This window comes from Gouania willdenowi, chromosome 16 (assembly GCF_900634775.1).
Source record: "Gouania willdenowi chromosome 16, fGouWil2.1, whole genome shotgun sequence".
NCBI classification, from domain to species: Eukaryota; Metazoa; Chordata; class Actinopteri; order Blenniiformes; family Gobiesocidae; genus Gouania; species Gouania willdenowi.
The window spans coordinates 906,198-934,177 of NC_041059.1; the positions used below are offsets into that span (position 1 = coordinate 906,198).

The following is a 27,980-nucleotide window of genomic DNA, read 5'->3' on the forward strand; positions in this document are numbered from 1 at the left end:
AATTAATAGTATTCATTCAGTAAAACACAAGTATGTATTTAGTAAAATAAATTACTAAATGCATTCAGTAATTTATTTTAATAGTGAGCAGAGATAACAGTCAGATATGTATGTTGAGCATGCCAAAATAAATAGAATAATAAGGATTCAAAGTGCCAATATTGGCTTAAAAGTGGCAGAAAAAAGTAGCAACACCTAATTTCAAATAGCAAACAGAAAGAGAATGAAAGAAAGAAAGGGCAGAGATGGGAGTAATGTAGCTAAAATGCATTAAAAGGAGCAAGAAAAAGTGATGAAAATAGGTTAAAATATGGCAAGTTTGGTGTAGTTGCAGAAAAAGGAAATTATCTTGCAACATCTTGCTACTCCATCCCAGTGTCTCATGACCCCAAATTGGGTCCTGACCCTAAGATTGAGAACACCTGCTCTAAGGGATACTGATGTTATTCTAACTATTTATAAGAAATACATTGGTTGATGTATACAAAAATATAGTGTGGTCCCACTGTAAATAAACAGTTTGAGAAAAGTAAAATGATTAATAAAGTTTGATTTAAAAAATAAAAAATAAATCTAGTATTAATCCAGTGGTTCTCCCTCAACTGCAGCAGGCGGCGCTAACGCTCCTAATGCGTTTTTATTTTATTTTCTGTTTGGTTTTTAGATGTCAATGTTGAGAATTGTATGTAAGCCCGTTTCCGCCACTAAAAAAAAAAAAAATCACCAAGGAAAGTCATAATTATGAGAAAGAAAGTCATAATTATGAGATGCTTAAACACATTTACAGCAGCTTGTTCATGTGTTGAGCTGACACTGAGAGATGGCTGATAAGACTATCGAAGACTACTTTAGACGGGGCTTTACAAATGATGAAATACTTTGCTTGCAAATTCACATAAAAATATGCTGAATAAACACACCCTTGAAAAGATACTAAGCAAAAAGAGGCTCTGGCGTCAAAAGGATAAAACTGATGTGGCTGAAGTAGAGCATGGTTTATTGAACAACAAATGGAGATTTCTGGTCAGTGTCATGGGTACAGATGGATGTACCAAAAATCTCATAATTATGACTTTACTCACTCATAATTATGACTTTCTAGCTCATAATTATGACTTTCCTTGGTGATTTTTATTTTTTTTTTTGTGGCGGAAACGGGCTTCCATAGAATTGTGAACTTTTTAATCCGTTTTTTTTTTTTTTTTTTAAAATAACAATAAAAAACACCACACAACAGTCCCATATTTTTTTGCGATTTGATTTGATTTATTTATTTATCTCAAACTTAAAACAATATAAAGCAATCATTGCTCACTTAAAAGAGCCCCAGCATGTTTGAAAGGAAGCTTATCCTTGGCCTGCCTAAAAGTCCTGCTCCTACTTCCACTTTGAGCAAATGTATATATATATATATATATATATATATATATATATAAATTTAACAAATTGAAAATAAGCATTCATAGGCCTGCTTAGATTTACATAACATCAACATCCACCTCCCCATCAGATTCTAGTCCTTGTATTGACCTAATAAGTTATGTACATTCAATGCATATTCTACACAAGTTTTATATATACAGTTTATTCATTCACATCAAACATATATACATACGTACACACATATACATACACATGAATGTATATGACATGTACATGATATTAATGGTATACTATTTCATATTTACGAAATTTCATCAATTAAATTTAGAGTGGCAGTATATAAATTAATAAAAAACCTTTTATTATGTTTAGTTTAATGTGATGTGCACTATTAAAATATTTAACAAACGGCGTGAGGTCGGTTTGCATTAAATAAATAAATAAATAAATAAATAAATAAATAAATAAATAAATAAATAAATAAATAAAGGATGTCGAGTTAAGGAAGTGACGTAGTCTACGCGCATGCGCTGAAAGATCTAAAAGATTAGGGCCGTGAAAAGACTGGAGACTGACAATAATAAACCGAAACGAAACTGGGAAGTGACTCCAAAACCAGTAACAATAGTCGGACCTGCTGCTACAGACACGGTGAGACACCGACTGTAGACCCCGGTCAGTCCGGTTCTACTGCTCTAACTACAACCGATCACCGTGTTTGATGTTAGCTTAGCATTTAGCTGTTAAGCTAAGCGTCTGAACGGGTTTTAAAAACGGATTAGATTTCAATCCTTATCATTTTCAGATCATTCAAGCGACATAATTACATTTGGTATGATTTTACTTGTAAAAAAGTTTAGTCTGTCTGTGGTTTAGTTTTAGTTTTTTAACATAATAAAATTATGCTAAATTCAACCCCATCTTGAATGTTTTTAAACGATTTTTTTTTTAACCTAAATGTTATTTTTGTATTCTTCAACTTGTATTTTCTTTGTGTACCTATATGATCTTTGTTATTAATACTTCTTTTTTTTTTTTTTTTTTTTACATTGAATGTATCACATTTCCCACAAGCTTGAGTTTTATTCCGTTGTCCTAATTTTCATAAGCAATTGCTTTGTATTCATTTTGACTTCCCTCCCATAATATAAAACAAACTTAACTTATTGATTCACAATTGGTGTTTAAGGACTTTAACATCTTAAATATTGTCGTGTTTTTTCAGTTGGTTCGGTCAGAACTAGATCATGAGCTTTTATTTTGAAAGGGATTTATTTATGCAGTAAAGTAGATTTTAATGTTATTATACATTTAGCTAAGCAGCAGATCGTCAAACAATACAAGGAAACTTTTTAAGTATAAACAGACTAAGTAAAATATGTGGAAATTATAGTTTTTAATCTTCTGTCACATTGGTGTGAATAAAATGCTCTTATTTACCATATTTATGGTAATAAAATGCAGCTATTTCAATTAAAAAAGGGATTATTATTTTTTTCACTCGTTTGTTCCGCCTTTTGGTTAAAGCTGCATTATGTACTTTTTTTTGAGTCATTTGGTCATAAATCCATCTGATTTCAAATCAGATGGATTCTCAGAAAACTCAATAACACAAGATAAAGCCCTACATTTGTCGCTAGTCTCTACTGAGATAAAAGTCACTAAAAGCTCCACAGTTGTATGTATTCAGGAGCGTGGGGAATGTGGTTGATTCCACACAAGTCTCACAATCCTACACACTCCAGCTTTAAGCATCAGAGTTGTTGATTGAATGTTAAACATATTGTGGCATTTTTTTATTTATTTGATACTTCATTATATTTTTCTTAAATGAAACATTTAGTTTTTCTAATAATTAACAAAACAGGTTCTTTTTTTTGGTATTTATTGACACTTTTTGTTAAACATTTGCTAAGAGCGCAGTATTTCAGTATTTCCTCATCGATTGAAATTATTTTTCTTTGATTTCTCTTTTCTGTCTCTTATTCCCTTTCTCTTTGGAAGAAAAAAAATGAAGTGTTTTTGCAGCAAAATTGACAAAATGGTTTCACGGTAACTTTTGTTTTCCACTGTGTTATGATGTTGTTATCTAAGCAGCATATTTCCAACTCTTCAAGGTCAACAGTTATTATTGGCATCATAGTAACAATGGCTGCTTTGTTTTCTTTAAAGCACATTCTTTTTCATATTTAACGATTTTTAAATAACTATTTCTTTGTTTTCTTTTATTAACTGTGGAAGCACAGTAACAATGGCTGTTTTTTCTTTTATACCATTATCTTTGTTTTCATTGTTTTTTACTTTAAGGAATGTGACAGATTATTTAATTTTCATAGCATTGTCATAAAAATAGAACAAATGATCAAAGTAAATATGCAAATCATAAGAATTTGATGCATTTAACATTTTAAATTTTTTCATTCATTGTACCAAACTATGCAAATATTGAATTATTTTGAATGTGTACAGTTTGGTACAAGTTTAAACTCTTGTTATTGGATCCTTAAGTGTAGATCTTCCCATTGTGTTCTCCAGGACCACGATGGAGGAACAATCCACAGACATCGAGGTGACGGTGAAAACCCTGGACTCCCAGAGCCGGACGTACACCGTGGGCCCTCAGGTGAACACACACACACACACCTCGGAGTACAACAGATCCTTTCATTGTGTTGCTGAATCATCACGATACATCATGAATAATGAGTCAGCTTACACGCTGAGTTTCAGCACTTTTCTCATGTTACGCGACTTTTTTCTTTGATGATTCACATTTGCATTTTAGCTAGATATTTAGTTTCCCCCATGACATGTAGATTTAACATATAGATTTAGATTTAACATTTATATTTTTACTTTTAACATTTAAATTTTTACCTTTAATATTTAGATTTAATATTCAACATTTAGATTTAATGTTTCGATTTTTTAACAATTAGATTTAACATTTACATTTTTTAACAATTAGATTTAATATTTAGATTGAACATTTAGTTTTAGATTCAAGATTTAGATTTAACATTTAGATTTAATATTTAGATTTCACATTTAGCTTTTAGATTTAATATTTAAGATTTAAATGTAAAATTTAATATTTAGATTTAACATTTTGCATTTAGATGTACGTACATTTAACATTTAGTTTTAGATTTAACATTTAGCATTTAGATTTAATATTAAGATTTAAACATAACGTTTATATTCAATATTTATATTTAATATTGTCAACATTATATTTTACGAGAAAATTTAACACAAATTTCAAATATTGTTGTAAATCTGGTCAAAAGTCACATTAATAAAATTCACATATTTTATTTTATTTATTCTTTTTATTTAAGTAGGGAAAGTAGATATCAATGAACATTTAAAAAATGTAAATATGTCAAGTTATAGCCATAGGCTAATTTCTATCTGTTGTTAATAGACAGGCTGATGTCAGAAAATTTGCTAACTGTTGTGAAAAGTTGCTGTTTATTTGAACATGTGCAGCTTTACAGTCATAGCTCCACAGACCAAATGTAGCTGAACTCATGCTTGTCCTCTCACAGCTGACAGTGAAGGAGTTTAAGGAGCACATTGCGTCCTCAGTGGGAATCCCTGTGGACAAACAGAGGCTCATTTATCAAGGAAAGGTGCTGCAGGACGAGAGGACGCTGGCAGACTACAGTAAGTTCATCTGCTCACTATAAATCACACTTATTTAACTTATTATTGTACATTGTTAAGGATTTGGTATCTCTTTGATTATTTGATTTATGCATCTCTTTAGATTGGCAATAGGACACAAAATACACTCTCACATGGCACAATCTCATTCATTTAAAGTAGGGCTGCAATTTTCTGGCTGATCACAGATCTTTAAAAAGTCTGACCTGCAGATCCTGATTTTTTTTCTAACTGACATTAAACACATTGTATGTTCCAGTCTTGAACAATACCAGTGAAACAATACAAACGTGTTTCTTTAACTGCACATGAGGTAATTATCTCAACTATAAATGAAAAGTTTAGAGCATTGCTGTCCAAGATACTAAATTATCACTTCCTTTAGTTTTTTATTTTTCACAATTTATAAACAAACTAAACGTGTCCAACAGTTTCCACTGCACACCCGTTCGGAGCTCTTTGACTAAAATAAAGTGCAGTCAGTAGTATTTGGGTTTTTACAAATAAAGAAATTCACAAGGTTTGAGGGAGATGATAAAATAATAATCTGCAAATTATCTTAAAGCACCAATAAAATGTTTCCTTGTAGTGCAAAAAGAACAAATGTCCAAAATTATCCCCCAAAATTAAGGAAATTGGCACTGATCGATCAATACATCCTTAATTTAAACAGTTCTTCCTTCATAAACCTCAAATCTCATGATACAAAAATGTTTACCTCCTGAAATGGAAACTGTAGAAAATCCTGACTTACATGTTTTAGGGTAATATCACACTGGAGCAAACAGATGCACGTGATTTCAGCGTGACGTTCTCCTCTGCACAGCATGAATATATATATAAATTCTGTAACATTACTGAACTCAATCAATCCTATTAAGCAGCTTGTTTGGTATGATTTCAGGAATAATATCTGGAAATAGGGCAGAAAAAATTAAAAAGGGTAAACAATTTAACGAAAATGGAGAAAAAAATGAAGGCTATTGTGATTTGAAACTGTGTGATGCTTCCAAGAAATCAAATGTTTCTGAATAACATTTAGAGACGAGTCCAAATTCCCTTTTCATGGAGACGTTATCAAAGGAGAACTTTGGTTTTATCCCCTGAGGTGAAGGTCAGTAGGGCTGGGACGATACCCTTTTGTCCCGATTCGATTTGAATCCCCATTCTTGGGTGCCGATTCAGTTTAAATTGTGATTCAAGTATTGTGATTCTACAGTGACGATTATCACAATTTTTCCTTATCCATAAGTTGAATCCTAAACTTCTAGAAATATATAACAGTTCCAAAAAACAATGCACATCACATTCAGTCATTCACTGATTTATCATTATTTATTCAGTGATTTATTATTATTTAGACTGGAGTAAATAATTAAATGAAACCTCCATCAGAAAGGAGGTAAACATGTACAAAACAACATATTTGTACATAACTTTTTGAAGTTCGTCAACGTAAACTTTTATTGTTGAGAAAGCTAGTGTTTTGGATTGTCTATTATTTTTAAGTGTAGGAACAGGAGCTGGTCAACATGCTGGTATATATATATATATATATATATATATATATCATATATATATATGAAGATCAGCCACATTTTTCTGTCTGAGCCACAGATAAAATCTCTAACGACGCAACAACATTTGTTACATTCAGAAGTGATCAGTTTACATTAATTATGCTGATGGTCAATCTTTTGGCGTGCATGTGTAGCGTGGAGGAGATGTGCGTGTAGCGGGGCTATGATGGACAGGGTTGGCTCGGCCTTATCTGTCATAACGCACGTTGCCATCTTGACTGGTTTCATGACTGGATACGTTTATTTAATATCCATCTGCTGCTAGGTGTCTAATCTTGTTTTTCTCTAGCTTTATGTCTGGATGTGGCGGACATGATGAGCACTAATGTTTGTTGTGTTACACAGTACGCTACTTGTCTGTGTGAAAAATACAATAAAAAAAACAAATTGATTCTGGGAAGGAAAATCGATTATTAAATTCGGTACCCAAAAAAATTGCAATAAATAAATAAAATCTATTTTTTTCCCACCCTTAGTGGTCAGTGTTGAGAATGTGTGTTTACTCTCCCATCACCTAACCAGTCATCTGTGTTCACTTCAGATGTTGGGGGGAAGGTGATTCACCTGGTGGAGCGAGCCCCTCCTCCACCCTCTCAGCCCAGCTCCGGTAGCGGTGAGGCCTCCACCGACGGCGGGCCGTCGTCGTCCTCGGCAGGATCTTCACAAGTTCCCCCGCACGATCGCAACGCCAACAGCTACGTGATGCTGGGCACCTTCAACCTCCCTGTGAACATCATGGACCCACAGCAGATACAGGTGGAGCAGGAAATAAATAACTAGTACACTTTATATTTAAAGGATCCTCCATTGTTGTTACAAATGTGTCCTAAAACCTTCTAAATGTACTTATTAGTAGATCTATGTCTAACAAACACATTATTATGAACCATATTCATTTAATTTCCTTTAAAAATGGGACTACTTTACAGTTTTAGAGCCTGTGTTCCTCCATCTTGAAATCATGTGATTGATGATGTCACACGGCCCCACTGACTAAACATCCTATTGTTTTCTGTTGGAGTGAAACATTCAGCCTGATTTTTAGATCATTTAGTAGCTTTTTACATCATTTAACAGCTTTTTTTAGTCAAAATAACAACTTGTGCTGCTTTTGGTTGATCTAAAAAACAGGAAAAGTTAAAGATGACGACGTAAATCATTTTGTTCACAGAAAGAGGATTAAAAACAGTTGGAGGAATACAAATGGAGGAATACAGGCTCTAAAACTGTAAAATAGTCCCATTTTTATGAGTCAATAAAGAGAATATGGTGCAAAATAATGTGTTTTGTTTAGCTTAGATCGGGGTGTTAAATTCATTTTAGTTCAGGGACCAAATACGGAGCAGTTTGATCTTAAGTGAGAAACCGACAATATCTAAGCAAAAAGTGACAGCTATCAGTCCCAACAGGATCTACAGTTTAAATTTCCTAGATTTTGTGACAAATTTCTATGAAATAAAAGAAAATATTGTCATGATTTGAGAAAAATTGAAGGATTTTGTAAGAATTTAGATTTTTTTCAAGTATTTAACACTAAAAATGACTGCAATCATGTGATTTAAGCACCTGCAAATATTGAGTTTCATTTACACAGTGAGTATGACACACGTGGCATAGATCTTATAAGTACATTTAAAATGTTTTAGTGAAGTGGAGGATTCCTTTAAAAAAGAAATCTTATAGGATACTTAGTTAGTTGTACATCATTCAATCAGCAGAAATTAAACTTAACATCTGCATAAAAACCTCTGGTTTGACTTTAAGGCTGAATTTTGTGTGTGTGTCCTTTAGATGTCTGTCCAACAAATGGTGTCTGGAATGGGAGAGAACGCCAGGAACGCCAGAGTCACCACCAGCACTGGGGTTAGAAAGATGCTCCTCTTTTTTTGTGTGTGTGTGTTTAACCCTTGCATCTCTACTGCAGAGTAACGGCTCGGTTAACGTGCACATCGACATGGACCAGCCCATGCAAAGTGAGCCCAGGCTGAGGCTGGTGTTGGCAGAGAACCTCCTGAGGGACCTCAACGAGATTGTCCACAGGATGGAGGTGAGAAATAAAAGAACATCTCTGTGACGTGAAAACTGTAGGTTTGTTAACTTTTAAATAAAGAAATGTGTTGAGTCTTGGTTTTTTCAGAAGGAGTCATTTTTGTGTATTTTTGTTTAATTTGTTTTTGTAGTCGTCTTCTGGTTTTTCTTGTTTTAGAAAGTTTACTAAAAATCCAGAAAAGCGTGAATATATCTTAGTTAATTTTTTAATCGAGTTGTTAGTTTTGACACATTTCTGCTGTGTATAAATTATGAATAAATCATTTTTATTATAATAATATTCAGTGTATGAATTATTTTTCACTCTTTGCATGTTTCCAGGAACTTTTCTGCATGTCTCAGTTTTCCAACACTTTTCACTCAATTAGATTGTGATGATTTTTATAAATCATGTGATACATTTTGTTAATTTCTCACTCTTTGTGAAGGTTTTGGCTTCACATTGTTCACTCTCAGCTTTGAATAGCTGTGGAAAATCGTATTCTTTTAGCTGTTTTTAGTTTTTCTAGATACGTTATTAATTAGTTACAAAGTCTTTATTTAATTAGAATTCTTTAAATCAAGTCCCATCACTTCTATTTTTGTGTAGTTTTATTTTCCTTTTTGTCATTTCAATTTGTATGTATTTCTGGTGTTGTTTTGTAATTGTGTGTGATTACTTTGGGTTCCCCAGGCCCTACTGGGTGTAAGGTTGTAAAACCAGTGTGAGCTGATGGTTGATGATGTGTGTTTTCAGATTCGAACGAGCGACTCCTCCTCCCAGACTGAGACCACTGCTGCTCCCCCTAATCCTGCTGCTGCTGCTGCTGCTTCGTCTTCATCCACCACCTCCACCCCGTCTCCCTCTGCCCAACCCATGGACACGTCGCCCCCGTCAGCCTCGCCCCCACCTCCCTCCTCCTCCTCCTCTTCAGCACAAACTGAGGGACCCACACCACAGCCTGGACCCAAGTGAGACCCACAAACCAACCACTTTAGATAAATATTTATTTGTTCTTTGCTGTTTTCAAACATATACAATATAAAGAATAAACATTATTGGTAACAAACAAAAACAGAATGGGATGGGGAGCCCATCCCCCAACAGCATTATATATAAAAACAATAGAAACCACTCATCAATAGCTCTATTTATTAGCTTAGAAACTTATGTTTCAATAGGAGCAAAAATATTTAGTTTTTTAAAGAATATTTGACGATAGACAGTGAAGTCATTAACTTAAAGTGATCATTACAAATTTTAACACTGTAAAGCAGGGCTGTCAAACTCATTTTAGTTCAGGGGCCAAATACAAATGATTGTAAGAGGGCCACGGATTTTATGCTGGAAAAATAATTTCCACATAATTGTGCCCTAGTTTGCTCTTGTATGTATTCATAAATTACTAAAAAACTGACCATATCAAACAATAAGTGACAGATATCAACCCCAACATGGTCTTCATTTTAAATGTGTTAGATTTGTGACCATTTTCTATTTAAGGAAATTGTGTAATAATTTTAGGAAAATTTGAAGATTTTGTAAGAATTTATCCGCGTCTCAAACATTTCATAAGAACACACACACACACACACTCACCACACATAAGGTATTTATAATAAAAATATAAAAATGACTCCAGAATTACACTACAATGGCAACAAAAAATGTAGAAAAAAAACAAATGCACATAATGACTCCAAAAAACATACATTACAGAAAAATACACCAAAGAAAATATAAAAATAATTTAAAAAACAAACACATTTATCATGTTCATATCTCATAGAATTAAACCACATAAATCACACATACTATTTTATTTTGCACCCACATATAAACCCTTTAAAACACTACAGAGTACAGAGTATGTACACCTCTATGTACATACAACCTTTAAACACATACTATTTTGACCATAATTTATAACTCTACTTAAGCTCCCACATGGATGCATACCTCCGACAGGCACTGTACTAGTTTTTATTTTATTTGGGGAAATTTTGTAGAATGATTTATGAAAAATCTCAGGATTTTGGGGAAATTGATAGTTCTTTCAACAATTTGAGACTAAAAATGACAGCCATCACGTGATAAAGTCATGGGAAAACAGTGAGCCCTGCAAATATTGAGGAGTTTTATTGAATTTGTGTATTTGGAGGGACTGAGATCATCTACAACTGAATCATTTAATAAGTTACACAACGATTCATGGTTTCTGTCATTTTGACTTTCTCCTGCAGGCCACATTGGATGCTCAAAAGGGCCGGAGTTGGCCCCCGGGCCTTGAGTTTGACTCGTGTGCCGTAAACAGAAAAGCATTAGTATTTGTTTTAAATGTACTTTTTTCAAAAGTATAAACCCCTCTTAAATTATATTTTCTTTCTCTTAGTTTAAAAAGTGATAAAATACCCAAAGGAAGTCTTTTATTTCTTACTCAGAATAAAATCTCTAACACTTTTAACTTTACTATTGCCATCGGTTTTATTATTCTAGATTATTTAAACAGTTTGTTCGTAGGTGCCCGGGATTCCACTTTATGTATTGTTTTTAATGCTCTCTTTTGTAATTTGATTAAGCTTTCTGGTAAATCAATATGAGATGAAAAAAGCAACTTCACACAGTCTCTATTTAATATACTTTTTGTTCTATGCCACTTTCTAACGTGTGTCTTTTCTTTTCCTGTGTTCCTCGTGCAGCCACCCCAGCCCGGCCGAGCTGGCTGAGATGCTGTCTGAGCTGCGGAGGGTGGAGGAGCGTCTGCAGCCCTTCATCCAGAGAGCTCACACCCTCCTGGAGACGGCCACCACCGCAGAATACAACAACAATACTGTAGGACTCACACAGCACAGCCCCACACTCACCTGTAACTACAGCTCTCTAAAGCAGGGTGTAGATTGGGCATAGGCAACTGGCGTCCCGGGGGCCACATGCGGCCATTGGTTTAATTTTATGCGTCCCCCAAAGTAAATGTACAAAATGACAGAAAACCACACAAAACAAGAGCAAGAACACATTAAAAATCCAAAGAATTACAACATTGCAGGAAAATACAGTAAAAGACAAGATAAAAATTCAGAAAAAACTTAAGAAACACACAACACTACTACAACAATAAACAAAAAAAAACAACAGTAACACAAAATGACTCAGAAAAATATACAAAATTACAGAAAGTACAAAAAAAGACAAGAAAAACACGGAAAATGACTTTGTAAACCCACAGTACTAACAAACGACAACAGAAATACACAGATAACTCCAAAAACATGCAAAATGACAGCACAAACAATATGACTCCAAAAAACATATATTTTACAGGAAAAATACACAAAAGGACTACAGAAATTCACAAAAGTCCCCTTCATTATATTTCTGTATTAATGTTTTTTAATGTTTTTATGTCCTTTCTGTCATGAAAACAGAAAATATGCAATTAAAAAAAAAAGTGTCTTCAAAATGTGAAATATAAATATTTTTTTACCACTTTTTTTACCACCAGATAGAACCATATATATAAAGTTTTCATTATATTTTTATATTAATGTTTTTAATGCCCTTTTTGTCATAAATCCCTGATTTTTTTTCATAAAGAAGAACACTACTAAATAGGCTATATTTACAAAAATAAGGTGCAAAGTGACATATTTGATATGAAGTTATTACAGCGTTGAGATGGTTAATAATTGATTTTGAGGCATTATTTTATTACTTTTAACGCTATGAGCACATAACCTACACTCTACCCTTCATAAAAGTTTCATATATAGAGGTTTCTTTCAACTTTTTTCACATTGAAACTTCAGACCTAACCATAAATATAAAGTTTTTATGCATTTCATGTTTTTATGCCCTTTGTGTCATAAACCGCTAATTTTTTTCAATGAGAAAAACACTAAATCTGCTGTATTTGCAAAAAAAGAAAGAAAAGGTGCACACACAAAGATAGACAACCACTCACTTTCACTCCTATAGACAATCTAGAGACTAAAAACATGACTGTTGTGTTGGTTAATGTGACAGAGAACCTGAGAGCGCCCTCTACTGGTCCCAAAGACTAAATCATTTAAAGTGCTGTGTTTTGTCACAGGAGAGAGAGACGGACCAGTGGACTCTGGCGATGACGTGGGAGTGCCTCCGTCTCCTTGGTAACGCCCTAGTGGCCCTCAGCGACCTGCGGCTGAACCTGATGAGCCCTGCGCCGCGACATCTACACGTGGTTCGCCCGTTCTCACATTACGCCACGCCAGTCGGCGTCCCCGGAGCACACCACCACATCCCAGTGCAGGTAAGAGTGTGTGTTTGCCTTGTGTGTGCATGTGCGCCCTACGTGTGCACCGTTTGTGCTTGCTTCTGTGTGTTAACCATGCTCTGTTTGTGTGTGTGTGTTTCCTCCACAGATGAACCTGGGTGCCACGGTGACTGTCAACAGCACTGAAGGACAAGCCCCGCCCAGCCAGCCAGCCAGCCAGTCGGAGCAGGCAGGTCAGGGACAGACCTCCCCCTCACAGACTCCCCCGTCCAATCAGCAGGCCGAGCAGGGTCAGGCCGGTCCCCGACTCATCAGGATCAGCCACCAGGCTGTCCCTGTGGTCATGATGCAGATGAACACGGACGGTGTGTTGTCCCTTTACCTCCCACTTAGTGAATGCTCCACCGCTAGGTGGGCAGGGCTTACCTCTGCTGGCTCCGCCCTGTAGGAACCGAGAGTCCGGAACATGGTCCACACACAGGATGTTTTTCCCTCACTTTGTCCAACGATGAGGCTTTGTGAGTTCACACAGTTGCAGGAGTGTGTTCTAAAAGTGTGTGTGTGTGTGTGTGTGTGTGTGTGTAGGCCCTGGTGTGAATGCTGCAGGTGCTGGTCAACAAATTCCTGGACAACCAGGTGAGCTGCAACAGTTACACCACAATCACATGTACAAAACTCAACACACAACCAAAAACTCTTCCTCAGAGGCATCTGCTTATTGCTTTGATATGTTCTTGACTTCTGCAGCATAATTCCACCAAGTTTATCTGGTCTTTTATTTGATTAATATGTTAAGGTTTCATTTATTCAGACAACTTTTTTCAGGAAAAATATCATGTTTTCTGGGGGGCGTGGCCAACTTGACAGTTCTGTCAGGCTGGCGACGCCCCCTGATGTGTTTGTTCAAGGACACATAAAAGGGATCAGCACCTCTGAGGAAGACTTGCAGTTGACAGTCAAAACATGACTGAAGAAAGTTGCGAAAATTAAACTGACATTGACTTTAATCTTGAAATATTCTGACTTTAATCTTGAAATATTACAACTTTAATCTTGAAATATTACAAGTTTAATCTTGAAATATTATGACTTTAATCTTGAAATATTACGACTTTAATCTTGAAATATTAAAACTTTAATCTTGAAATATTATGACTTTAATCTTGAAATATTGCAACTTTAATCTTGAAATATTACAACTTTAATCTTGAAATATTATGACTTTAATCTTGAAATATTATAACTTTAATCTTGAAATATTAAAACTTTAATCTTGAAATATTATGACTTTAATCTTGAAATATTGCAACTTTAATCTTGAAATATTACAACTTTAATCTTGAAATATTACGACTTAGATCTTAAAATGTTGACTTTATTCCTATAAAATTACGACTTTATTAAGATGTGACTTTATCTCATAAAATTTCAACTTTATTGTTTAAATATGACAACTTTAATCTTGAAATATTGCGACTTTAATCTTAAATTGTTGTGACTTGAAACCTGAAAAATCATGACTTCAATCTTGAAATGTCATGAATTTAATCTTAAAGTATTATGATTTTAATCTTGAAATATTACAACTTTAATCTTTCAATATTAAGACTTTAATCTTGCAATATTGCAACCTTAATCTTGAAATATTGTGACATTAATCTTGAAATATTCCGACTTTCGTCTCAAAATATTACGACTTTATTTTTAAAATATTACAAATTTAGTCTTGAAATATTATGACTTAAGTCTCGAGAAAATGCGACTTTAATCTTAAAATATTACAAACTTAGTCTCAAAATATTACGACTTTAATCTCGAAATATTACGACTTTGATCTTTAAATATTAAGACTTTGATCTTGAGATATTACGAATTTAGTCTCAAGATATTATGACTTTAATTTTAAAATATTAGGAATTTAGGCTCGAAATATTTCAACTTCAATCTTGAAATATTATGACTTTGATCCTAATAGTCGTAATTTTATAGGATTAAAGTCATAACATTTTAAGATACGACTATCTCATTAAATTTCAAATTTATTCTTGAAATGTTATGACTTTATTCTCATTGTGGCCCTAATATGTCATTGTACATGGGTACTTTAACTTTCAGCGCTTTGTTCAAATCTAATCCTGCCGCTTTTCTCTGTCGCCCCCTGCAGGTTCTCTCCCTCCAGACTTCATGCGTAATCTCATGCAGCAGATCAGCCAATACGCGGCCGCCGTAGCAACGAGCGCTGCCACAGCTGCCACGGGCCAGCCCGTGCCACCCCAGCCCACCCCTCCAGGCTACAGCTCCACGGCCAACTCTTCCACCACCACCACGGGTCCCAACACACCCACCACCACGCCCACGGCCCCACCCCCACCTCCCCACGCCGGGGCCCAGCCCCAGGCCAGGGTCGTCTTCACCAGACCTCCGTTTGCACCCAACATGCCGCCGCCCTTCGGCGGCAGAGCGACCACCATCAACGTGAGGGCGGCCATGCCGGGCCAGCAGCCGGGACAGGTGGGAACCGAACCCTAACCTCAACTTTGTCAGCGTGACCTTAATGAAGGCTGTGATGTTCCACACAGATGTTCATTTGGTGTCAAACTTCATCCTAATTCCATGCATGGCACTGTAAACATCTGTGACCTCTTAAACAGGAAGTCTGTGTTTAGGAAAAGGTTCATGCAGCTGCTTTCAGCTTTTCAAGGGATCCTTCAACAGTCCATGATCTTCAGCCATCAGAGCGTGTCAGCATACTGTTTAAGTGAGAGTAACGAAAAGCAATGAAACCTTGACCTGTTCTCTAGCGCCACCATCAGGCCACACTTTTAAATTATAAATAATTTATTTTGAATAGTTTTCATCCAAATTTTTTTTTATATTTACTGACAACATTAATTAGCACTAGAGTTTGAACCCTATTGGTTGTGGTGGTGATATGACCTTTGACCTGTCCTGCAATGCCAACATCAGGTCAAACTTTCAGTTTTACAGTTAGTGGATGTTGAAAATCTTTCATCTGAATATTTTCTAATTTGCGGTGAACATTCATGACTCTCGCAGATTTAGCCGTATTGATTGATGTTGGTGACCCCCCCCGCTTTCCTCATAAACACATTTATTTACAACTTCAGATCTGGGTCCTCCGCATTACAATCATCGGTTTCACTTTTACTGTGAAAGAGCTGTTCCAAAACCTCATTGACAGGAAACCTTTTACTAGAAGACATTTTCAAGAGAAAGCGTGCAGATGCAGAATGATTTGGATAAAGTGCTGCCATGCAAGCTTTTATGTGTTTGCTCCTCCCTTACTTTGCATGAACTACCAATGTCCTTGCGGGAATACCCCGCTCTCCACCGCACAGGAAATATCAGTTCTACTTTCTAATTTAAGTTTGTAAATCTGTAAATTCAGTGAATATTTTTACTTTGAGATAGATTTACAAGCTCTCCTGGCCACATTTATTCACGCCTCTCCATGAGCGATGAGGCGTCTACGTTTATGTCTGAGTTGTTTTATTATATGTTAAGAATGGATGACATCTGATACTTGATTTTAAAGCTGGTAATATCGTGCATCACTACTATGTGTAATCAGTGTTTTAAAATGATATGTCTTATTGTTCTCAGGCGTTCAACCCAGCTGCTCTGAATCAGATGATCAGTGGACTGGTTGGACAGCTGCTGCTTCCTGGACAAACACGTGAGAACCTGCACCTGCTGCATCACGTCACCACGCGACTTTTACCATTTCAATTTAAAAACATTAGTTTCTGATCTTTTTAAAAATGTTTTTACAGCTGGTCAAACTGTCACGTCATCCTCCTCCACATCCACATCCTCTTCTTCTTCCTTCACCTCCTCCTCTTCCTCTTCCTCTTCATCTTCGTTCTCCTTCGCTACCTCTGGCCCCACGCCCTCCCCGGCCGCGGCTCCGACCACGCCCAACCCTCCCGAGACCAACAGCTCTCAGGGTCCCCCCCCAGAAGGAGCTCCGGACCTCAGCCAGCTCCTGGGGTCCCTCCTTGGGGCGGCGGGCGGAGTCGGGGGCGGTCCTCTCGGAGCCCCGTCCATAACCGTCACAACGTCGGCGATGCCAGCGTTCATGCAGGGGGTCAACGAGTTCATGCAGGTCAGTGTTTGATTCCCACTACATCGAGTTTATGCACGTTTGTTTTAGTGGACGCTGGGTCGTTTGTTCTGAGGAGTGTCATCACGATACCAAAATTATGACTTCAATACGATACCTGCCTAAAGTGTCACAGTACCGATACTGAAACGATACCATCACAAAACCTATAACTTAAGTCTAATGTAACCATAGATGATGGAACTTGGAACTTAATATTTTTTATTTCTTAGTTTATATTTCAGGGTTGGGGTGAATTACATTTTTCAATTACCTTTAGATCTTCAATTATCCATGTACAATTACAACTCAGTTATGATTATGGTGACAATTAAAATTACAATTCTTATTTTCCCCCTAAAGTCAATCACAATTATGTTCTTAATTAATAAAGTTCAATAACAATTAATCACAATTACTGAGCCTTTAATAAATAACCCTTAGTAAATATAACCTTCCTTTTGTGTTAGCTTTTTGTTAGCATCTTTAATGCTAATGTCTTAAATCAGTTGTAAAATATTATCTATCATCTAATTAGTTTCTCATCTCTTGGTTACCATGTTAGACTTCCTAATCAATGATGATATTGGTATTAATATTTATGGTGGTGTCAGAGCCCCTAGATTTAAAATTTTAAAAGAAATGTTAGAATGATCCTGAAGAGACGTGACAGGTAGTGGGAAAACATATTTTAATAATTATGTTAGACATAGAACTGTGACATGGTTCACCAGGTTTGCATTTAAATAAATTAGTACAGTGCCCGTTGGAAGTATGTATTCATGTGGGAGGAGCTTAAGTAGAGTTGTCAATTAGGGCCAAATGAGTGTGTTTGAAGGTTGGATGTACAAAGAGGTGTACATACTCTGTGCTCTGTAGTGTAAAATAAAATAGCATGTGTGATTTATCTGGTTTAATTCTATGGGACATGATAAATTAATTACTAAAGTTTGTACCAGTGTTCACTGGACTTCAGCAAATAAATAATAAATGTCATCCCCTGTCCTTAGACCCTCCTTTGGCAAATAAAAACTCAGAAACTGAATTACACACAAACATGTCATGGAGACACAGAAAACAGGTGGTTTTACACCAAAGACCCCTCAGCAGATGGGGGGTGAAAATATTCTTTCCCTGTACGTTATAGTAGTAGTAGTACTTTCCGTGAACTATCTCCGCTCCGTCTCTCCGTCCTCCATCAGCGTCCAGTGATATCAACAGCCGCCAACAATTTCCGGGAACTCTTCTGTTGTCGTAACGCGCTCTCTAAACAGCTCTGTGTGCGTTCAGCATCTACATCCAAGATGCGGATTTGGTTATATATATGAAAATATCACCGTTTTTAATGCCGTATCCGCAGAGAAATGTGGATGATTCACTGTTTGGTTTCAACATAGCCACTGCTATTGCCCGCCAATAACTTCCTGGTCCCGTCTGTCTGGTTTAAACAGCGAACGGTCAAACAAACATGAAAATAAACTTTTTGAAATCACCAAATAAATCCAAAATGACAGATGCACACACTCGGGCTATGTGGAAGCTGTTAAAAAAGTGTCGGGTCGAACAGACATCGCTTTGGGGAGAAAGTTGCTCCACAAACGCAAGCAGAACTTTCCTGCTTTTATAGAGAGATCTGAGCATCAAATACTTATATATTATTATAGTCATTTTGTGTGTTTTTCTGTCATTCTTGTTGTTGTCTTGCTCGTTGTGAGGCATTTTGTGCATTTCTGTATTCCTTTGGTGTATTTTTTCTGAAAAATACATGTTTTTTGGAGTCTAATTGTTATTTATGCTGTCGTTTTGCATTTTTTGGAGTAATTTTTGTATATTTCTGTCGTCGTTTTGCTTGTTTGTTTTTTTGGGTACTTTTGTTGTCATTTACTGTCATTTTATATTTTTCTGAGTAATTTTGTGTATTACTGTTGTCGTTGTGTTCATTTTTGTAGTGTTTGTTTCTTTTCTTGTCTTTTACTGTATTTTCCTGAAATGTTGTAAATTCTTTTAATTGTTTTATGTAATTTTCTGTTATTTTATACGTTTACTTTGGAGGCCGCATAAAATTAGACTCAGGGCTGCATGTGGCCCCCGGGCCACCAGTTGCCTATGTGTGCTCTAAACACATGGCATCATTTTGTTTTGTTTTTAGTGAGTGATATGGCGCTACTCTTCCAGTATTCATATACGATGCAAACCTTTGGTCTGAGTTTGGTCTCCTCTGCCTCATTTCCAGGGCCAGCCCATCTTCTCCCCTCCTCATCCTCATCCTCCCACTGCCACGGCTCCAGGGGTCCCTCCCGGCTCCGCCCCAAACCCCACGGTGGCGTCGGCCGAGGCCCTGAACCCAGAGCTGTTCACGGGGATCGTGACGGGCGTCCTCAGCACCATGATGGGTTCGCTGGGTCAGTCCCAGAACGACACGGAGAGCATCGCCCAGTTCATGCAGCGTCTGAGCCAGACCACCAACATCTTCATCAGCCCAGAAGACCCCTCTGGTTGGTAGCTGTAACAGCATAAAGTCCTCAGTAGGGCTCCAATTAACCATTTTTTTTAGTCAATTTGTCATCGATCATTGAAACGATTAATCAACTGATCAGATTATTTGCTCTATGTTGCTACAATCTTTAAAATTTGGCTTGAGGCAAATTACGACAAATAAAAACTATAAATAAATAAATAAAACAATTCCCAACTTATAGTGTAAACATTTTCCTTACAAACACAAAATACATTGAATACATCAACACTAGAATGTGCTTCAGTAATAATATTTACACAATAATATGTCACACAACGTGTGACATATTAGCATTTATCCTTCCATTAAAGTGTTAAATCTGACCATAAATAAAGCTGTGGCCCTTTGTGGTTTAATGACAGTAATACATGTTCTTTTTACTAATCTCTTCTTTTCATGAAGTTGTTAGCATTAGCTCTTAGCCCAGTCTGATGTGTTGATGGGTTAGCTTAGCGTAGTTAGCTTTATTAGAGCAGGTTCCTCTCTGTCACCGTGTTTGTGGGAACTTTGGGTGGACCTTAGAACTTAGACTGGTTCACTTTGTTGAGTGGGGTCAGGTGGGTGGGGGTGTGGTCTGAATGTAGTAGCGGTGTATGATGTGTCGCTGCTCGTCACAGCTTCAGGTAGGTCCAGGTGTGCTTAATGCTATATGTGCTGTGTTCAGGCTTCTTTGGAGAGCTGCTGATGCTGCTGTGTCAGACCTTCACCATGTCTGACCTGGTGATGCTGCTCCACGGTCAACCTCAGCCTCTGAGTCGCCTCCAGCCTCAGCTACTGCAGTTCTTCAATCAGAACTACCTCAACGGGGCTGAGCCCACGGACCAAAACATCTCCGTCAGTGTCTGTTCTCAGAAACATTCTTTCTCCTGAACCTCAGTGTTTCATTCTAACATCTGGTCTCTGTGTGTTTGACCTCCTCACAGGCAGCAGCCGATCGACTCGTCAATGAGCTGGAGGAGTACATCACAGAGAGCTTTGTAGGTCCTACACGTTCTGTAACAGTGTTTCTCAAATAAGGGTCTGCAATGGCACTATGGGGGGCACTTCAGAGAGAGGAAAATTAACAAATGAAAGCATTAAAAACATAGGGTTTTAAAATGTTTATTTATTGTTAAAAATTATTATTATACTAGATATTACCAGCAACTCATAAAACAATAACAATAACAAAAACACACAAAATAGGAGAAACATATACTTAATAATAAAAAGAGCAAACAAACTACACAAAATGACACCAAAAACACACATTAAGAGAAAAAAATATTTACTGTTACCAGCTAACACAACAACAGCAGTAAAGACACAATAAATAAGAGAAACACACAGAGCTAAGCTAAATGTGTAAATATTATGTAATAAATGTTGTTTTTTTGTGACTATGTTATGTTGTGTTATGTTGTGTTATGTTGTGTTGTGTTGTGTTGTGTTGTGTTGTGTTGTGTTGTGTTGTGTTGTGTTGTGTTGTGTTGTGTTTTGTTTTGTTTTGTTTTGTTTTGTTTTGTTTTGTTTTGTTTTGTTTTGTTTTGTTTTGTTTTGTTTTGTTATGTTATGTTATGTTATGTTATGTTATGTTATGTTATGTTATGTTATGTTATGTTATGTTATGTTATGTTATGTTATGTTATGTTATGTTATGTTATGTTATGTTATTTATTTTGTTGCACACAGAGAGAGTCCTCCGTCACCGTGCTGGACGGTGTGGACATCACCCAGACCAACATGTCTTTCTTCAGGCAGCAGCTGACACGCATCGCCTCACACATCCTGCGCTGCACAGGTGAGTTGTTCTTTACTCCCCCTCACCTCCACATATAACAATAATCATAATTATATAACAACCATGAAGTGTTGGATTAACTCTGGATTCGTTTCACCTTCAGACGACACGTTCGGGCCACGGCTGCTGCAGATGTGCAACCAGGCTCTGTTTGAGTGTTTGGCTCTGAACCTGCACTGTCTGAGGGGGGACCAGAGGGCCCTGACCACCCTCATCAACCAGCGCATAGTCAGTGATTTACATCAGCAAATGCAAATTTTTCCTTCTTTGCATGGTTTTATTTTATTTTTTTTATTTTTCACAGCTATTAAAGGATACAGAACAGCTCTGTAATGTTACACAATTATACAGTTGAATGTCACAAATAAAAACTACCAAACAACCAGAACAGAAATAACGGGGGGGGTTCGGTTTGTGTAACCCTCAGTTTAAATAGAAGTTACACATATAACATTAGTCCTTCGCGTGGTGGATTCGCTCATTCTCTGTTTACCTTACAGTGGTATGCAAAAGTTTGGGCACCCTTGTAAATGTTCATGATTTTCCTTAATAAATAATTGGTTGTTTGGATAACAAATTCCAGTTAAATTTATCATATAGGAAACAAACACAGTGATATTTGAGAAGTGAAATAAAGTTTATATGATTTACAGAAAGTGTGCTAGAATTATTTAAACAGAATTAGGTATGTGCATAAATGTAGGCACCCTTGCATCTTATTGATTTTAATACTCTTAGCACTAATTATTGGAACTCAAAATTGTTTTGGTAACCTCAGTGATCCTTGATCTCCATACACAGGTGAATCCAATCATGAGTCGGGGTATTTAAGTAGGAAAATTCTAGGTGTTTCCTCTTTGCATCTTCTCTGATTAGTGGCAACATGGGAGCCTCAAAACACCTCTCAAATGACCTGAAAACAAAGATTATTCAACATCATGGTTTAGGGGAGGGATACAAAAAGCTATCCCAGCGATTTAAGCTTTCAGTTTCAACTGTGAGGAACATTGTGAGGAATTGGAAGACCACAGGCACAGTTCTAGTTAAGGCCCGAAGTGGAAGACCAAGAAAGATCTCCGAAAGGCAGCGGCGCAGGATGGTGAGAACAGTCACAGTCAACCCGCAGACCAGCTCCAAAGACCTACAACATCAGCTTGCTGCAGATGGTGTCACTGTGCATCGTTCCACTATTCAGCGCACTTTACACAAGGAGATGCTGTATGGAAGAGTAATGCGGAAAAAGCCTTTTCTCTGCACACGCCACAAACGGGGTCGCTTGAGGTATGCTAAAGCACATTTGGACAAGCCAGCTTCATTTTGGAACAAGGTGCTGTGGACTGATGAAACTAAAATAGAGTTATTTGGGCATAACCAGGGGCGTTATGCATGGCGGAAAAAGAACACAGCACTCCAAGAAAAGCACTTGCTACCTACAGTAAAGTTTGGTGGTGGTTCCATCATGCTGTGGGGCTGTGTGTCCAGTGCAGGCACTGGGAATCTTGTTAAAGTTGAGGGGCGCATGGATTCCTCTCAATATCAGCAGATTCTGGAGAACAATGTCCAGGAATCAGTGACAAAGTTGAAGTTGCGCCGGGGCTGGATCTTTCAACAAGACAATGATCCTAAACACTGCTCAAAATCTACTAAGGCATTCATGCAGAGGAACAAGTACAACATCCTGGAATGGCCGTCTCAGTCCCCAGACCTGAATATTATTGAAAATGTATGGTGTGCTTTAAAACGGGCGGTCCATGCTCGGAAACCATCAAACCTGACTGAACTAGAGATGATCTGCAGAGAAGAATGGTCCAAAATACCTCCCACCAGAATCCAGACCCTAATTGGAAGCTATAGGAAGCGTTTGGAGGCTGTTATTTCAGAAAAGGAGGATCTACAAAATATTAAGTATTGTTTTTCTTTTGTGGTGCCTAAACTTATGCACATGCCTAATTCTGTTTAAATAATTCTAGCACACTTTCTGTAAATCGAATAAACTTTATTTCACTTCTCAAATATCACTGTGTTTGTCTCCTATATGATAAATTTAACTGGAATTTGTTATCCAAACAACCAATGATTTATAAAGGAAAATCATGAACATTTACAAGGGTGCCCAAACTTTTTCATACCACTGTATAAACCAGGCACCATTTCTGGACGATAAGCCGCTACTTTTTTCTCACACTGTGAACCCTGTGGCCTAAACAATGATGCAGCTAAATTGTGGATTTTTCGCAGTTTTTTAAGCTTCATGCCGCCACAAAATTGAGCTCCATCACATTAGACCAGGTGGAACTATGAAATTAACAATAAATCGTTCTTGCTCACACTGAATCATTCTGATCACTCATTTTATCATGATGCACACATCTCATCATAGCAACCACGCAGAGAAATGTTGTCACAGAGAGAGAGAGCGAGCGCCCGCAGCAGCAGCATGGATGACCAGATTACTCCAAAATAACGGATGCACACACTCGGGGTATGAGCAAGTCGTTGACAACGTTTCAGGTCGATCAGAAACTGCATCAGGGAGATATTTGCTCCACAAACACACACGTACACAGACATTCCTTGCTTTTATAGATAGATTGTTCCATTATTGACACTTTGAACCCTTTTTACCAATTTTTCTGTCTGTTTTTCCCACTGTGATTTGCAATGTTTAACCAATTTCTGTGGATTTTAAAATCCCATTTTAAGCCTGAACATTTAACCTTAATTGCATCGATATTAAGGTTTTTACTACTGCGATAACGTAACCTCAGATGCTGGAGGTTTTTTCTTCCGTCTCCATCATTTGAGTGATATATGTTCACCAATCAGAATTGCAGAGAACCGCCTTCCTGGGCTGCTGGCCAATCAGAGATGGTTACAGGACACACGCTTGTATGCACTGCAGTGAGTGTCTGAGTGTGTTAACAACTACACTAGGGTCTATAAAATACACGTTAATGGAATCACGGAATCGAACAATGAAAAGAGAATCTACTGTTGAACGTGGAAATGGACAGAACGGGGTTTAAATGCTGTCACCGTGCGGAAAAGGATGTTTTTTCATGTGGAAATATTCTTCCTACTTTCATCCTGTCCTCTTCAAACATCATCTAAACACGTCTAACCTGGTAAACATCTACACTAATCATCACTGACTCCTAAATCAGAGCCACCAGTGCCTGCTTAACTTTGCTGTGTCTGTAAAACTCTGTCTCTCATGTAGCGCTGCATCGCTCTGTGAAAACATGACTCAGCATTAATCATCTTCACCTGCTCAGAGCGTTTAAACATCTCATCAGAGCTACAGAAGATCTGTGGATAAAGTTGTTCTGTTGTTGTGGACGAGATCATCAATACCAGTGATTGTAGAGTCTGAAATATCATAGATTATTGATCACTTCTGATACTGTAAATATTCTGACCCCTATTGGTGAAATAACACCTCTTACATGTGACGTGATGTGTTTATTTTTCTTTAATCATTATGGTCTGGAATGATGTCATCACGTTAAGTTAAATGAAGTTGATCAAAACTTAATCAATAAACCTGATCAGATTCAGTAAACCATTGAGGGTAAATATGGTGACATTAATGCTGTTCTCATACATCTTTATAACATAATTAATAAAAAAGGAGCAGTCAGAATAATCCATGTCATTTACCTTTTAATTATATCTTACTCTTTATTTGAAATCATATTTTTATTTTTGACATACATTTTTGTTTAATTATAGTTTTTTGTTTTTTTTATTAGTATTTATTTTGTTTCCTCACAGGAGTCACAGGATTTTCAGAAGAAAAGAAAAGATTAATATTTCTTAAAAAAAAAAAAAAAAAAAAATTGTAAATCGAATTGAAATCGCTATCTGTAAAAATCGCATTTTGGTTATTTGTAAAAATTGTGTAGCACTGTCCCATTTCACCTCCTTTTCCATCATTTTTGGTCACTTTTAAACTCATTTTATTTCCATCTTTAAGATGACTATAATAATAATAAACGTTCCTGGATAACAGTGGATATTATTCAGATGAATAAATAAATGTGGTTATCACAGATTCATCCATAGAAACGAACAAAACCCAACAAAACTTGCATTTTCACAATAAAACGTTTTAGTGTAAACAGGGCTTCATTAATAGCAACGAGTGTGAACTTTCTTCTTCTGTGGTTCCAGCGGCGGATGTCCAGTGACATCAGTCCCAGTCTGGTGAACTGGATGACCAGTATGATGACCATGAGGCTGCAGGTGATTCTGGAACACAACCCCATCACTCGGGAGCAGATCCAGCACTACATTGTTCACACACAGGTAACACACACACGCACACACCTCTGGACCTCCAGCAGACATTGGTCACATCAGTCACATGACCCTCTACCACAGATGGATCAGACCACGGCGCCTTCCCAGGAGCCTGAGAGGCCACAGAGCGCCACGGTGAGCGCCACCACCTGCCTATCATAGAGCTTTTATTACAGTGGGGCCACATTATTAATGTTCATGTCAGCATTTAGAATATTGACCAATCTGAGTATTAATCTTTTTCTACTTTTGTCTTTGGTGAATTTTTATTCGTTTTGTGTTGTTTTTTTTCAGTTGTTTTCTGAATGTTTGTCCTCGATTTGTGACTTTTTGTCGTCTTTTTCCATATTTTCCATCTTTTTGTAATTTTCGCTGGCATTTTGTTTCTTTTGAGTCAATTTAAGTTTGTGTTGTTTTGTGTGTGTGCTGTTGTCATTTTTTGTGTTTAAGTGATTATTTTGTGTGTCCTGTCCTTTTGTGTATTTTGGGATTTTTTGTCTGTATTTGTTGTCACATTCTATGTCATTGTGTGTGTTATTTTTTAGTTATTTTGTGTTTTATGATGGCATTTATATTCCTTCCAATTTCTTGAATTACAATTTTTAGAGGGATTTGTTTTGGGGGCCGTACAGTATTAGACAAAAGGCCACACGTGGCCCCCAGGCCACGTGTTGCCTCTGTTTCTGCTCTCACCCCTCCTTTCTTCACAGAATGGAGACACGCCGTCACCGGCCGCCGCCACCACGGCCGAGGAGGCCATGTCGGTGTCGCACAGCGTGAGGGCGTCACCACGGGAGACGAGGGCATCGCCCGGTGACCTGGGAGCCACCGGAGGAGGGGCACCGTTGGGCGGAGACATGGCAGCGGCGCGAGCTGAAGGAGGGAGGGAGGAGTCAGCAGGAGGAGAGTCAGAGGCCTGGGCTGCTGCTGTTCCTCCTGTAAGATTAACACAGGAAGTGATGTCATCACCACTCAGGCTGTCAAACTCATTTAGTTCAGGGGCCAAATACTGAGCACTTTGATCTCAGGAGGGCCACAGATTTTATGCAGACAAAAATGAGTAATTTCATATTGTGCCCTAGTTTACACTTTTATGTTTACATAAATTACTAAATATGTAAGAAACCAACAATATCCAAGCAATAAATGATAGTCACATCGTCTAGTCTCCGATGTGACTGTTTTGTCCTTTATTTTGAAAGGAGCTGACTTCCTGTTCACTATTAGTAATGTTTACTGTGTGTTGTAGGAGTGGGTTCCTATCATTCGCTGTGACATCATGACTCAGCGGAAAGTTAAAGCTCAGCCTCCGATGTCGGACGCGTATTTGCACGGCATGCCCGCCAAACGCAGGAAGGTAATCAGATTACTCCCTCTCAGTGTCTTTATTTGAAGCTCCGCCCCTCTTTAAAGTGTGTGTGTGTGTGTAGACGGGGGCCGGTGGTGGGAGCCTCGTGTCTCTCTCAGACGCCGTGAGTCAAGCGGCGAGGACGGCAGGAGTCAGACCCGTCACTTCCTCTGAGGACCTCCAGGAGGAGCTGGAGAGCCAGGAGCTGAAGGAGGCGTACTCAGAGCAGGTGACGAGAAAAACACACACACATTTACACGTTAGACACAAAGAACACACACACACATACACATTAGACACAAAGAACACACACACACACATTTACACATTAGACACAAAGAACACACACAGTAAATTACAACAAAAAGACAAAACATAACAAAAAAAATACACAATATGACTCCTCCTCTTGCTCCTCCTCTTCCTCAGGTGAAGACGGACATAAAGAAGCGAGTGCGTGACGACCCAGACTTCAGCTCACAGCAGTTTCCAAACGCACACAGAGCGTTTTCCTCAGACTCCTGATCCACTTCCTGTCACCTCTAAGCCCCGCCTTTAAAGAAACCAAACTCTGCTCCTTGTTTTTTAGCAGCTCTCACATTCACAGCCTGGTTAAACCTGCTCGTTTTACTTTGGATTTGTGTTTTTTGCTCGTTATCACATTGAAATTGTCGCAGATTTGCAGAATTTCTGCTTTTGTCTTGAGATCAAAGGAAGACAGTGACGTGACGTTTGTAACGAATGTACAGTACGCTTAATAAACATCATCAAACACAGTCCTGAGTGTGCAGGTGTTTGTCACAATCATAGTTTTTAGAGACAGAACTGATGACATCACATCAAAGTGACATTAAATCTAAATCATTTAGATTTAACATTTTTATTTAATATTTAATAGTGTTGTATTCAAGACCAAGACCATGAACATTGTTTTTTTTTTTGAATTTAAAAAAAATAAATAAATAAAATTATGACAAGCTTCGACAGTTAAATAAC

At 37.3% G+C, this 27,980-nt stretch overlaps 1 protein-coding gene across 1 annotated transcript; it reads left to right on the forward strand.

Annotated features, from left to right (window-relative positions):
• Window positions 1-1,887: 1,887 nt before the first annotated feature.
• bag6 (BCL2 associated athanogene 6) lies at window positions 1,888-27,760 on the forward strand. Its single transcript, XM_028471852.1, has 25 exons — window positions 1,888-2,034; window positions 3,919-4,006; window positions 4,935-5,052; window positions 7,174-7,388; window positions 8,424-8,495; window positions 8,557-8,679; window positions 9,418-9,632; window positions 11,361-11,493; window positions 12,752-12,949; window positions 13,062-13,278; window positions 13,499-13,549; window positions 15,078-15,424; window positions 16,538-16,610; window positions 16,708-17,039; window positions 19,270-19,531; window positions 20,219-20,388; window positions 20,478-20,531; window positions 21,226-21,334; window positions 21,438-21,562; window positions 25,508-25,642; window positions 25,718-25,771; window positions 26,347-26,574; window positions 26,886-26,993; window positions 27,067-27,213; window positions 27,414-27,760. The coding sequence occupies exons 2-25, from the start codon at window positions 3,926-3,928 to the stop codon at window positions 27,507-27,509; spliced, it is 3,663 nt and encodes a 1,220-aa protein (XP_028327653.1). The 5' UTR covers window positions 1,888-2,034; window positions 3,919-3,925; the 3' UTR covers window positions 27,510-27,760.
• The last annotated feature ends 220 nt before the right edge of the window (window positions 27,761-27,980 follow it).

Bases quoted from the DNA above. Each gene is read 5' to 3' on its own strand.
- bag6 (XM_028471852.1), top strand. From the start codon at position 3,926: ATGGAGGAACAATCCACAGACATCGAGGTGACGGTGAAAACCCTGGAC. The intron at 25,643-25,717 runs GTAACACACACA...CCTCTACCACAG, and splicing joins ACTACATTGTTCACACACAG to ATGGATCAGACCACGGCGCC. The intron at 26,575-26,885 runs GTAAGATTAACA...TGTGTGTTGTAG, and splicing joins GGGCTGCTGCTGTTCCTCCT to GAGTGGGTTCCTATCATTCG.